General features: G+C 35.1%; 1 protein-coding gene across 18 annotated transcripts in view; it reads left to right on the top strand.

Moving 5' to 3' along the window:
* The window catches only part of FIP1L1 (factor interacting with PAPOLA and CPSF1), an 81,377-nt gene that overhangs the window by 13,295 nt on the left and 54,113 nt on the right, over positions 1 to 13,969 (top strand). For 8 of the 18 annotated variants that reach the window (XM_032592986.1, XM_032592982.1, XM_030313863.2 and 5 more), the window contains 5 exons: positions 2,069 to 2,133; positions 2,678 to 2,785; positions 3,247 to 3,377; positions 3,674 to 3,742; positions 12,077 to 12,186. In XM_032592986.1, coding sequence (XP_032448877.1) covers positions 2,069 to 2,133; positions 2,678 to 2,785; positions 3,247 to 3,377; positions 3,674 to 3,742; positions 12,077 to 12,186 — 483 coding nt within the window. The remainder of the gene's footprint in view (positions 1 to 2,068; positions 2,134 to 2,677; positions 2,786 to 3,246; positions 3,378 to 3,673; positions 3,743 to 12,076; positions 12,187 to 13,969) is intronic. The other 10 variants (XM_032592987.1, XM_032592984.1, XM_030313867.1 and 7 more) reach the window with 2 other exon arrangements.

Below are 13,969 nucleotides of genomic sequence, written 5' to 3'. Positions count from 1 at the left end.
GCAGTAGTTGAGATGGATTAAATAGAAATTGGTTGATATATTTGAGTTGTCCACATGAGATGATAATGCAGACTAAGCCAGTGGCAGTAGTATAGGGATGGATGGAAAAAGATACTTGAGTGCATAATAAATAGAAATAACATGGTTGTGGATGCAGAGTGAGATAAAGGACTCAATGACTTAGAGGTTTTAGAGCCCTTAATTGAGTACCTTACCGTATATTAGCATGTGCGGGTAATGTAGGAGGAGTAGGTTAAAACACATTTTTTTTTATGCATTAATTTTGAAGTTCCTTTCGATATCCAAGTATGTAGGATCTAGCACCTAGAGAAGCCTGACACCTCATGGGAGGCTCATGGAAGGTATCATATTAGCTTAAGTGTAATTTTCCAAACAGCTAAGCTTCTTTGAACACAATGAATACAAAGCCTTAGTAGTTTTAAAAACAAAAGTGATGTTTCAAAGGCAAATGTGGAAGGGAAAGTAGCTAGGTAGGGAGCAAAGAAATTCATTTATTGAACTTAAGGTTAAGCCTTTTATAAATACTATTTTGTATTATGCTTTAGCAATTCTGTAAGAAGACCATTGAGAGATAGTACTTGATTTTTGTGTATTTAACTTGTAAACAGCTGGAACTTTTGTACATCATATATAGATAACCAACAGGTGCTTTTGCTGTGCTGAATTTAGATTGTTGAAATGTAAGCAGCATGGGGCAGGAGGCATATTTGTTCAGTTCCTCATTCTCTTTCTTTAGCCTAGAGCCGTATTTGATGTATTGTTGGTGTTTAATCATTTACTATGGGAATTAATATCAATGAGATGATTGAAACGTTTCAAGATTGTAATGGTAGCACTGCCTGACCGTAACAGTTTAATTCGGGCTATTTCATACTTTTTGCATTTATAGCAGTGGAGCTTCATACAGTTACCTGAATATTTTATTACGCTTCCTTATCATTTTATTTTTAAGCAGAAAACAAAAATCATAGTGCTAATGTAAATTACCTAAGTCTCATAAATTTAGTACATTGGAGGAAAAAAAAATGGAAATTATTAGGCAGATCAGAAACAGTGAATCTTTACAAGTCCAGTTGCCTGAACTTGGGAGGGTAAAGAAGCAAATTAAATAACATGAATATTATATGAGAAATATATCATTGAGAATATTGTCTATTATTTTACGTCTTACTAATTATGTAAGTCTCTTTCTGTTATTATATTTGATTTTCCTCCTCATGCAAGAATGCATTATATGGAAAAGTTAGGGAACTGTCTGTAAACCCGTATTACAGAAAATTTATACAAAGTCCATGAGGTCTTAAGTTACTTAGCCAAGGTTACACAACTAATAATTGACAAAACTTATATTTGAGCCTGGGGTCTGAATGCAGATTTTGTATTTTTTTTCCTTTATCATGTGTATATTACATTTAAAAAGTATAGCTCAATAATTTTTTCAAATGTATACATTCATGAACCCACAACCCAGGTCAAGATATGGAACATTATTAGCATTCTAGAAATTTGCCTTTGTTTTCCCAGTCCTTAAACACTGACTACACCAAACACTGCTCTGCTTTCACCCTAGATTTATTTTTAAATGTAATATAAATGAATTCATTTTATGGGTAAAAGTATTCTGTGGATATTTGGAAAAGGAATGATCAACAATATCAAATGTAGGAAGGACTATAAGGAGGTCACTGGACTCGGGAACAAAGTGGAGAAATTTCATTCTTGCATGATTGCTGTTATGTTGTAGGTGAGGAAATGCAGACAAAGTGATAGAGATGGGTTTCCTCTTAGCCACATGTCTTGTGAAGTTTGTTACAGTGAGATACTTAGTGGCTGATAGGTTTTCAGATGAAAAACAAGTTGAGACTTTTAAAAAATATTTTTTTCTCTTATTGAGCAAGTGACAGACTTTTGAAATTAGTTTAGAACATTTTCTAAAATGTGTCAGTCATTAGTCTGTTTAGTTACTATGTGGGTGTATAGTTTGTACATGTTGAATATATTGCTGTTTTGTTTACATTTCTCAGGATAATTTTTATTTTGTTTTTAGGAGTTATGGTACAGCACCTGTAAATCTTAACATCAAAACAGGGGGAAGAGTTTATGGAACTACAGGTAAAACTTGTATTTGCAGCTGTATCAATAGGAAAATAAGTCGAATGTATGAATAGGTCATAAGTTGAGGTATTACACCTCAGTTAAAAAGAGCAGTTTTTCACCATACATCATAGAGGTGGACAAACTTTTTCCGGAAAGGGCTACATAATAAATATTTAGGCTGTGTGGGTCACAGGGCTCCTGTCACATGGTTGGTTTACTTGTTTTACAGCCCTTTAAAAAAGTAGACTTTTCTTAGCTCACAGGCAGTACAAAAAAAGTGATTTCAAACATGGAAGTTAGCAACTTCCTATTGGTACAGGAATTCCTTATAAGTAACAAGTCCCTAATCTCTCAATCCAGTTTATTTTACAGCTACTCCATAAAGTTTGATCTCGCTTTTTATTTATGCTAGTATTACTCTAAATGCTGTGTTTGGAACCTCTGCCATATTTAGTGGTATCAGTGGTAAAAAGGTGTCAGTGATTTCTATTTACCTGTGGTGTCTCTCAGTTTTGTGCTGATAATAGCTCCTTCACCATTTTGTAATTGTATAAAATAGGAACAAAAGTCAAGGGAGTGGACCTCGATGCACCTGGAAGCATTAACGGAGTTCCACTCTTGGAGGTAGATTTGGATTCCTTTGAAGATAAACCATGGCGTAAACCCGGTAAGATTCCTGTGGACTGTATCTGTTTCGAAAGATTTTTAGTATCAACAGTCATTTAGAAGAGTATTTTTAATGTCATTTTTATTGTCTTAATTACAAGAGTAAGATGACCTATATTATTAAATCTTATTATTTGCATATTATTTTATCATGACACCATTTCTAAAGGAAATACGTTCCCCCACCATGATCATTTGTTTCTTAAGTTCCAAATATGAGTGACATATAGTATTTGTCTTTGACTAACTTATTTCACTTAGCATAATATTCTCTAGCTTAAAGGAGATACTTGTGATCAAAAATTTTTATAGTCCTATTGCTTTATATTAGTAATTGGGAAAATTAGAAGGGGTGATAAAACTGACGGAACACTAAATTTTTGTTTTTATAGTTTATATTTTGTATGCTGCATAAAAATAGAATTGAAATATTTATACACTAATACTATGTTTTATCTTTAGGTGCTGATCTTTCTGATTATTTTAATTATGGGTTTAATGAAGATACCTGGAAAGCTTACTGTGAAAAACAAAAGAGGATACGAATGGGACTTGAAGTTATACCAGTTACCTCTACTACAAATAAAATTACGGTAATTAGTAAATATTCCAGAATACCCCAGCCTTTTCTACAGTCCCAAATAAACTCCCCCAGATAAATCGCTTTTTCCCCGTAAAGGTGGTTAAATGCTATAAGATAGTTTAAAATTTTCATTCTTTTTATCATGTTTGTTTTTTTTCCCTTCCTTCCCTTTCAGAGTTTCATATTAATGATTATCTGATGTTCTTAGTTTCAAGTCACAGACTAGCTACAGCTAGTTTGTCTTTATGTGGCCTATCAATTAAAAATTATGTGGTATCTTAATGGGGAATATGTTATTTAACTTAGGCCGAAGACTGTACTATGGAAGTTACACCAGGTGCAGAGATCCAAGATGGCAGATTCAATCTTTTTAAGGTGAATTTTAGTAAATTATCCTTGGTTGCTCTCATTTTTTTGTTCTTGAGTCTGCTCCCATACCACTACTCAAGGGATGAGGTTAAAGTGGAAATAGCTACCTTTTTTCCAAATCTTCAGCTTCCTGGTGACTTACAAATTTGCTGATTGTTGTTTTATCTCCACTTTGCAAGCATGTGAATTTATAGCCTATTATACTAACATATGCCAAGTAAAACTATTCTTGCTGTATGTTGTGATTTTATTTTGAATTATAGTGTATGTTTGCTTGTAGGACATAAAAGTTCATGCCGATAGGCTAAGCTCTCAGTTCAGATCATGCTTTATCAGAATGGGAGAATTATTTTCCTAATTTTCTTTTAAAAAATGATAAGGAAGATGGCATACTGCTTATTATCTTTATGACACTAAAATCATTGGTGTAACGTGTCTTAGAGTTTGAGATGTCTCAGGAAGCTTGGCCGTTTTTGAGAGTCTCTAAGAAAGACTCAACAGAATAGGATAAAGCATTGATGTATAAAATTAATAACTTAAAAGGATTAGGTTTAGGTAGGGACTTGCAGGTTGTTATTACCACTTGGGTATCAAGTCTGAATTCTGGCTTCTCCATTCCATATGATCACAGACCCAGTCCAAAGAATAATACCGTATTTTCATACTTCTGCAATACACAGCAACCTACAAACTTTTCTCTAAAATACCTGATTGTGTACTCTTTTTTCCTTTACCTTAATTCTTAGTTCTTGATTCTTGTATTGAACGACACTGGAATGAAGACTGGGAGTGGCTTTTAGATTGGGTTGTGTACTCAGGGAACTTTGTGGGCAGGAACTTTCCTGTGATCCTTTTGGGACTGCAGCCCTGGCACCAAAATACTGCCTTATGCAATACATGTGCTATATCCGCAGATGTAGCCGCTCTGCTGGACACAGTTCTGTGTAGAGAATTTAATTTTAATTTACATCCTACTTTGGGTAAGTATTTGGTTCTTGTTCTGCTGTAAATCTTTTGAAAGTGTGTGATGATGTCTATTCTATTTTAAATGGCCATCCGGTTCTTTTTGGTGCTCTCTTCTTCAGGGATTGAATATATTGTACTTGATTCCAATGAATAGATAGAAAAGCTAGTTGTCTTGATAATGAAATAGTTTGTTTGCAGTGGTGCTTTTTATTTTTTTCTAACAAATGAAAACAAGGTGCCTTTGTAAAACTGCCAAGTTCTGTATACTTTGTCTTTTTGCAGTAGACTTCTAAAACTAAGGAATAAAAAGAAATTCCTAGGGGCTAGTCTCTCTTTTTTTTGAGAGAGAAGGAGGGAGAGAGAATGAATCTTACGTAGGCTTCATGCCCAGCGCAGAGCCTGACTCTGGGCTCAGTCTCACCACTGTGAGATCATGACCTGAGCCGAAATTGAGTTGGATGCTTAACCTACTGAGCCACCCATGCACCCCAAGGTCTCTCTGTTTTTTGTTTTTTTTGTTTTTTTTTTTTTTTTTTAAGTACATGTGCTGCTGAAGTGAGCACTAGAGGCTGGTCTCTTCTTGGAAGTGTCACCATGAATGAGTTTTTAATATACATACGGTCTATCAACATTTTTTTGAAGTTTCTTTGGGTTACATGAGAGGGAGGGAGGTCATTGTTCCATTCTCATTCATTTGCTTCCAAAGGAATAAGCGTTTGAATTTGATGATTATAGTTTCATGGTTTTATTTGCCTTGATAATGGGCATTAAATATTTATTCATCTGTTAGAAATACTGATTTGGGAACAGGGTGTATATTTTAATAATGTGTATGGCTCACATTTTTTATGCATATTGTGGTCTGTAGGATATATTTTATTGATGTTGCTCAGGATCTGCAACTACTGGTTATATGTGAGTGTTTGGCATTTTCAGGCCACAATTTACTTGACATTAAATTTCAGATGAATTGCTGTCACCTTAAATAAAGAAATATCATTGTTCAGGTTTTTGTAGGACTGTTATTCTTGAAAAAGTATGAGTTGTCTTTCATTATCTATCCTGCAACTCTGGAGAATACAAAAAATATTATAAGGATGTAATTGGTATCCCAAATATGCAGAGGCAAATTTCTTAGGTATTATTAACATTGAGTGTTTATATATAGTTCCATTCTGTTTCTGTGTTTTCTTAAAAGGGTAAAGATGCAGTGTTAGAGAAGCATTTGCCATTCCATTTTATTTTATTTATTTTTTAAAGTTACCTGCTTTTTTTTTTTAATGTTTATTTTTGAGAGGGAGAGTGGGTGCACGTGTGAGCGAGTTGGGGAGGAGCAAGGAAAGAGGGAGACAGGATCTGAAGTGGGCTCTGCTCTGGCAGCACAGAGCCCGATGTGGAGCTGGAACTCACGAACCATGAAATCATCACCTGAGCTGAAGTTGGACACTTAACCGACTGAGCCACCCAGGTGCCCCAAAGCATACGCCATTTTGATCAGAGCCTTGTGAGTGTGGAGAACACACACAAAAAAGTATTGCGGATGAGGAAATGGCTTGGGCAAAAAAAGAAACTCAGTTGAGTAGAAGTGGATGAGAGTAGTATTTAAGTTAGCCTGATTGGATGAGTTCTTTTCGGAATGGAATAGAAGAGAGATTGCTTTGTGAGGTGTGGTTCAATTCTAGAAGGCCTAGAAACAAGGAGGATGAGTTGGAGGAATTATTCCCTGTTTGTGAGCATGAAAGTGACATACAAGTAATATAGTTTTGGAAGTGACCTAATAAGTAACAATTCTGGCAGCAGTGTAAGGTTGAAAAAAGGAAGTCTAAGCTCTTACCCATTAATCCACTGTTTGAACTACAGTTATTAGGATTGGTGATTGAGAAGGAAAAGGACTTCCCCAATTTTCCCGTTACGTCTGAGCACCTCTAATGTGCACAGCACTGTGCTAGATACCATGGGAAAACAGACTCTGTATTTAAGGAACTCATGGTCTAAGCGATGTGTACGTATGAACTAACCATGATATATTGTGAGAAATGTTATGTTAGTGGTATTAAAGTGCAGTGGGGAGTTGAGAGGATAGAGTGGATTGTCCTATAATACAGAGTCTAGAAGGATTCAAACATGATAACCGGAAGATGAGTGAGTTTTCACTAGAAGATGGGGTGTAGAACATTGTAGGCAGAGAGAGCAGTATGAGCAAAACCAGATAGCATGAATGGAGAGTTGGGGTAGATGAGAGGTATTACAGGAGAGAAGCCTAGAAATGGCAGAAATGGGGTGCCATAATGGGAAAGACCTTAATCTGAAACTAGTCTACAGACATTTGTATAGACAATAGGAAGCCATTTGAAAGTTCTTGAGTAGAATAGTGTGAGCAAATTTGGTTTTTAGAAAAAGAACTTACAAGTGTTCTCTAGAATGTAAGGAGGAGAAAAGGAAGTCAGAGACCACATACAGAGCATTTGCAATACTGTAGAAATGAAATGAATAAGGACCAGATCTTAAAGTAGTGAATGAACAAAGGGGACAGATTTAAGAATCATAATTTAAATTCTTTTCATGTCTACTGCAAATATACTTGTTTCATCCTTGATCAACTGAGAAATAAGCAACCTACCAGCCCCTTTAAATTTTTGTTGGTTTTTTTTTTTTTTTTTTACTTTCTTGTTAAGTAAATTCTCAAACATTAACAAGTAGATAAAATAGTACAAATGAAGTAAGTACAAATGAACCAACAAGTAGATAAAATAGTACAAATGAACTTGTTAGTTTAAGTTCATATTTGAGAGAGAGAGAGAGACAGCACCACATGAAAGTGGAGGAGGGGCAGAGAGAGAGGGAGAGAGAATCCCAGCCCTGCTCCCTGCCAACAGCGCAGAACCCGAGTGGGGCTCAATCCCATGAACCATGAATTGTGAGATCATGACCTGAGCCGAAATCAAGAGTCAGACACTTAACTGACTGAGCCACCTAGGGACCCCTTTTTTGGCTTAATTTTTGTTTTTGTTTTCAGTGAAATGAAAGGAGATGAAGTTTAATAGAAAAATAGTCACTTAATTGGTTATAAAAGCAGTTGTGTAATTTTATAATTCAGAATGAGGGGCAAGGGAAGAGTGACTAGTGGGAATGGGTTACATAGTATGTGTGAAAAAAAAATTGACCACAATCTTCTCTTAAAATATTTTTATGTCTGTATGTGCACACACATGCATAGATGATTTTTCTTTTCCTCTGTGTATGTATAAGCTGTGTTTTGAAATTTCACAACTATGTGTCTGTTACTGTCCATTATACCAAGCATTCATTTGTACCCTTTTAATTTGGAAGCACGTATCTTTCATTTCTGGGATATTTTCTTCTATTATGTTTTTTACTTTCTCTGCTTTCTAATGTCTTCTGGGCCTCCTATTCAAATATCGGACTCCTTTTTTTTTTAATTTTTTTTTAATGTTTATTTATTTTTGAGGGAGAGAGAGAGGAGACACGAAACTTGCAGCAGGCTCCAAGCTGTAAGTTGTCAGCACAGAGCCCGATGTGGGGCTCAGACTCACGAACCTTGAGATCGTGACCTGAGCCAAAGTTGGATGCTCAACCTACTGAGCCACCCAGGCACCACCGCCCCCCCGCCTTTTTTTAAATTCCTTTTTAATTAAATATCGGACTTCTTATACCGGTCCTTTAATTTTCTTTTCTCTTTTACTTTCCACCTCTTTGTCTTCCATTATCTGGGAAATTTTTTCCACCTTATAACCCTTCTGTTCACTGTCATTTCTGTGGTTATATTGTTAATATTCAAGAAAATTTTTCTTTAGTATTTAACCTTAGTGTCCTGCTGTTGTTCATGCATGCAGTGATATAGTGTTTCTTTTCTCATCTGTCTCTCAAAAGATATTTGTGTTGATGATACGTTGTTTGTTTCATTTAGATTTTCCTGCATAGTGTGTTTGTTGTTTTTGGCCTTTGACTGACTTTTCTCAAATGTTTGTTGGTCCTTGGCCATTCACTCACAAGGGAATGGGCCACTCAAAAGGTGATTGGGAACTCTGAATATGAATAAAATTTGCTATAGGCTTTTCTGTAGGGCTAAGCATTTTTAGTAGTCCCACACGTCAGTATCTTTAGGTTGTTTTGTTTTTTGTTTTTGTGGTGATTTGATTTTTTAGGGAATAGATTCCAGTGGTCTGCCTAGAGGGTTTATACTTACCTGATTCAAATGTTCTGGAAACTGGAGTTGTCCAGTTGCTGAACCTTTTGGGGTTCTGCCATGAGAATCGTAGTATCTTTATTTTCTTATTGCTAACTTAGGATTCAGGTTTCTTTATTCTGTTCAGTCAGTTACTATCTTTTCATCTGTTTTCAGAGTCCCAAATTTTATTGTGTTCGCAGTCTTTTTGTTCTTGTGGGTTGAAACAAAATTTTGGTAATTTATATGGTTTGCTACTTTTCCTTTTTTACCTTAACATTTATGTGGCAGATGCTTTTCTAGGTTATTAAAGTTTTTTGATAACATTTTAAATAGTTGCATGATGCATTATTTGGGTGTAGCACACAACAAATTTCTTTTTAGATATTTTGTTTGGAAGGTTAACCTGTGAAGGGTAGCTGAAGGAAATTTCATAAAATAATTTAAGTTTTGGTACATTGGTAGCATAATTTGGGTAAATATTGAGCTTCTCAAGGTTACAGACTTCAGTCAAACTTTTGTTTGGATATGTAAGACCTGACATGACTTTGTGTTTAGAGAACCTGTCATGGTATCTTACAGTCATTTCTTAAAATATGAGATCATATTAAAAAATTATCTCATTCTGGTTAAACAAATTCTGTCTGTAACCCTGAGTGCAACATCTGAAGAAAAACAAGTGGATGCAAGTTGATTAGGAGACTTGCTAAAATGGCGAGGACTTTCAGAATTAGTAAGAGTATTTTACAAGGAGATAAAGGAGAAAAGAAAACTAAGGAAACACAAGCAATTTTTACATGTTTAAAAATGTACTGTCTTCCTGATGTCTTTTCCCCTGTTGTAAATAATTTTTCATCTTTGCTCTTTTTTTTCATCTTTGCTCTTTCTTTTTTTCCCTCCTCTTTTACTTCTTCAACTCTCTTCCCATTCCCCTCCCCAGTTTTTAATTGAGCATTGACTATGTTAGGAAGCAGCTCTGACTTAAGTAGGGAGGAGAGGTGAGCATTATAGACCTAGACTTTGTGATCTTAGAGTTTTTCTGACTTAATAGGAAAAGTCGTGATTGATTAGATAATTGGGCCAAAACTCCATGTCCTGTGAAAGACTTTGAAGTGACATTTAAGGTGAATCCCAAAGTCAGTCAAATAAAAATATATACTGAAAACTTATTCCAGGCACTGTTTTTAGGTATTGGGATACAGATTTGAATAAAACCTAAATGCAGTATAAATCCTTGTAGTCCATGATAAGAAATTTAGGTTTCATTCTGTTTGTGTTGGGAAACTATTAGAGAATTTTGAGCAGGAGAGAGACATGAGGTGATTTACACTTTTAATAACAGTGCTTGGCTGTATACAGGGGATAGATTTTTTAGAGGTAAGGTCAAAGCAGAGACAATTCAGTAGAACAGTTGAGAAGTGGTAAGTTTAACCTGGGTTTTAGGGGTGGACATAATAAATGGTTGAATTTGGTATATATTGTAAAGGTACAGCTGACATAGGATTGTCGAATCTATTGGATAATTCCTGGGATTTTTTTTTTTTTTTCCCTTGAGCAACTCAGTAGATGATGGTACTATTTACTGGGGAAAACTTGGGGAGAATCAGAATGGGGGATAGTAGGAAATCAGTAGTTTTGTTTTGACCACAGTAAGTTTGAGTTGCTTATTAGATAGATAAGATGTTGGATATAAATTATTGGAGCTCAGGGGAACAGTTGAGACCATACTGTCAACTCTCAATATTCCTGACATGCAGGAAGAATAATACATTTCTTTTTCTGTGTTCTCATAGCATTTTTATCTCATAGATACTTTTTTCATAGCATTTATTGTATTGCTCTGGTTGTTTATGTGTCTGTCTTGTCCCATGGCCTGAGATTTTGTTGTATTTCTCTCTGTAATCTCAGCTTCTGGTGAAAGATTTTTAGATAACAATAGATATTTAATGTTTGATGAGTGAACCATGTTTTATTTCTCTTGTCACCACATTCTGTCAGTTTACCTGTCAAGTGTCTATCAAATCCATTTCTTTCTATCCTCATTGTCTTAGTGCTGATCCTCAGTCATCCCTCATTAGGATCTGGGCCTTTTAAATGAGTTTTTTTAATGAGTAGAACTCATTTTCAAGTAAAATGTCCGTGTAAAACCCTAATTGTATGAAGACACCAATTGTGGATTAGGTTCTGTGGTATTAATAAGAGATCTGATTTTAATGACTCAAATATATTCTTTTTCTCATGTAATGATTACGTGAAAGGTAGATAGTTTCTGGAATTGAACCAGTGGTTTGAGTATATCAAAGTATCTGAGGGTTTCTTGGCCTTTGTCTCCTGGGGAAAGAGAATGATGCTGAATTTAGACTGAACAGTAGAATTTAAGTAGGGCATAAAATATGGTGTGATGTTCTTCAAGTGTAGGGTAAATGTAGTTTGTTTAGATTTAATAAATAAATGATGATTTAAGATAGGCAGGTGAGTATAAAAGCAAAAGAACATAAAGGAAAAATTTCACCAGTCTAAAGGAGTATGACTGGACCATACTCAAAGATCTGATAGGAGTAGAAAGGATGGCTCAATATGGGAGAAATTATGGAGTAAGTAGATAACTGATTTGAAAGTCAATATAAAGGAGGGAATAGAGGTTATTAAGGAAACAGCCATCAAGCTTTTAAGTGTGCTGAACTGGCAGGACAGTGTACTGTTGATGATGGGGAAACAAATGGTATGGAAAGTTGTTAATATTCATGTTGGAGCAAATCACAGTCTGAAGAGAAAATGGTCAGAATGGCGAAAATGGCCACTGGTTGTTTTCTTAGAATGGTAGTAAACATAGAAGAGGAAAATTCTTCAAGGCCTTTCTTGAACTTTGAAATGTGGGGTCATAACCATGTATCTTGGGCTCATTTGTGGCAGTTTGAGGGAATTTATGAAAGGACTAAAGAGTTAGAGCTTACTAGACTTTTAAGTAACATTAATGTGAACTTGTTAATAGTTGGGAACATTTTGATTCCATAATCCATCTTTGGTGCCTTTCTCATAATGCTGTTCTAAGATAAGGTAATTTATTAAATATTCAGCAACAAAACATTCTTCATATTTAATTTAAAATTAGATGTTACAAATTTATTTTAATACCTGTAGTATATTTGAGTGTTCTATTAAATAAGCTAATAACCCTTTTTTTTAAGGTACAGCAAGGACGAACTGGAAATTCAGAGAAGGAAGCAGCACTTCCATCTACAAAAGCTGAGTTTACTTCTCCTCCTTCTTTGTTCAAGACTGGACTCCCACCAAGCAGGTTAGTTAGACAATTAATAACTCCATTTATTGAAGGCATTGGTATCTTCATCTTGTATTAGTGCTATAAAATGTAAAAGCGCTGAATATTCTGTCAAAGAACATTCCACGTTGTTTTAATACAAAATGAGTTCTTTGTGAAAAACTCTTCTTGGTGCCTTCCCATTTAAAAAACATTTAGGTGAGCAAGAAATGAAGCATGGTATATAGTTACACGTCCGTAAAAAAGACAATCTTACATTCAGGAGAGATGGCAATAACAATGGTCTTGCTGTTTTCTGTGCTTATTATTCTTACATAAAGAATTATTGGACTTCCTAAGTCTAGATCTATTGGCCTAAATGTGTTTTACAGATTTTAGTAAAAGATGGTGGACATTTCAGCCTGGGCAATCTTTCCAATTAAAACCACTTTCTTTTCTTTCTTTGGTTTATTTTGATAATACCTAACTTTAAGTTCCACAAGGTACCAATTGTAAGAAACAAATGTGCTGGCAAATGTCCTTTTAATTTAAACATGACAAATGGTTAGCCTGTTACCAGGAAAATGGTAAAGGATAAACTGAGACTAAGGAAGTTTGATGTTAGCAGTTTAATTTTGAGTTAGGTAAAGATGACTTAAATCAGGTATTTCTCTGGGCCTGAAACAAGTCAGTCACCAAGCTGTTACTCGTTCTCAGCCAGATCATTTACCTTTTGCGTTACTTGCTTAAATTTATTTTATACAGTTTTCTGGTTTTGTTATTCTGCAATTTGGAATTGCTATAAGAGATTATATTTCATAATATACAAATGCAGGAAGAGCCCATATGGGAACATGTGGTTTAGCCTTAAGATAAAGATTCTTGAAACTTTCAGCCAAAATTAAATGTCACAAAGCCATCTTGGATTTTGACTCTCTTCTCATCCTAACAATTATTAGTCATGGACATTTTCAAGTATTATTTAAATAAATGCAGTCTCATAAAATGTTTGGCTAAGAAGTTATGATAGCTGAGGAATACTGATTCCTTTATTATGTAGTCTTCTTTTGCTTTTTTTTCCTATTTTAAAAGAGGTCACTCTCATTCATTGAGTTTATCGTGTTCTGCAGTAGAGAAGGATGTGAAGAGCTTGGACTCTACAGCCAGACTTCTGGGGTTCAAATTCTGGCTCTATTGCTTACTAGCTCTGTGTCCTTGAGCACATCCCCTAATCTTGTTCTTTCATTTCCTGATCTGTAAAATGTAATAATAATAAGACATCCCTCACAGGGTAGTTATGTATATTAAATGACTTCATTTATGTGAAATATTCTGGAAAAATAATACAGAAGTAATACTCTATAGATATTTGCTAATAAACTATTTAGGAATTAGTAGCAGGACTGCCCCCTCCATCAACCAACCAACCTACCAACCTTGGGCCAGATTTGTAGGGCATTGTACCGTTATACAGGCTTTGGCTTTTCCTATAAGTAAAGTAAATGGGGTGCCACTGTCAGAGTTTGTGCAGAGGAATGAAATTATCTACTGTAGGTTTTCTAAGTCTTCATTGCTTTATTTAAGATCAGACTACAGAGAGATTAAGGGCAGAAGCTGAGAAGCCAGTTAAGAGGTCGTAACAGTGATCTAGTCAAGAGATAATGGTAACTTGGACAAAGTGGTTGTGGTGCAGATGGTGAGGAGAAGACAGATATTGGATACATTTCAAAAGATGTAAAAGATCTTTTACATCTGAAATAGAAGAGACTACGGGAGGAATGCTTTTTTTGGAGGGAGAAGACCAAGAGTTCAGTTTAGGATA

This window comes from Lynx canadensis, chromosome B1 (genome assembly GCF_007474595.2).
Source record: "Lynx canadensis isolate LIC74 chromosome B1, mLynCan4.pri.v2, whole genome shotgun sequence".
Lineage (NCBI taxonomy): Eukaryota > Metazoa > Chordata > Mammalia > Carnivora > Felidae > Lynx > Lynx canadensis.
Note: the sequence above shows the minus strand (reverse complement) of the source record. Positions and strands in the feature narration are given on the sequence as shown.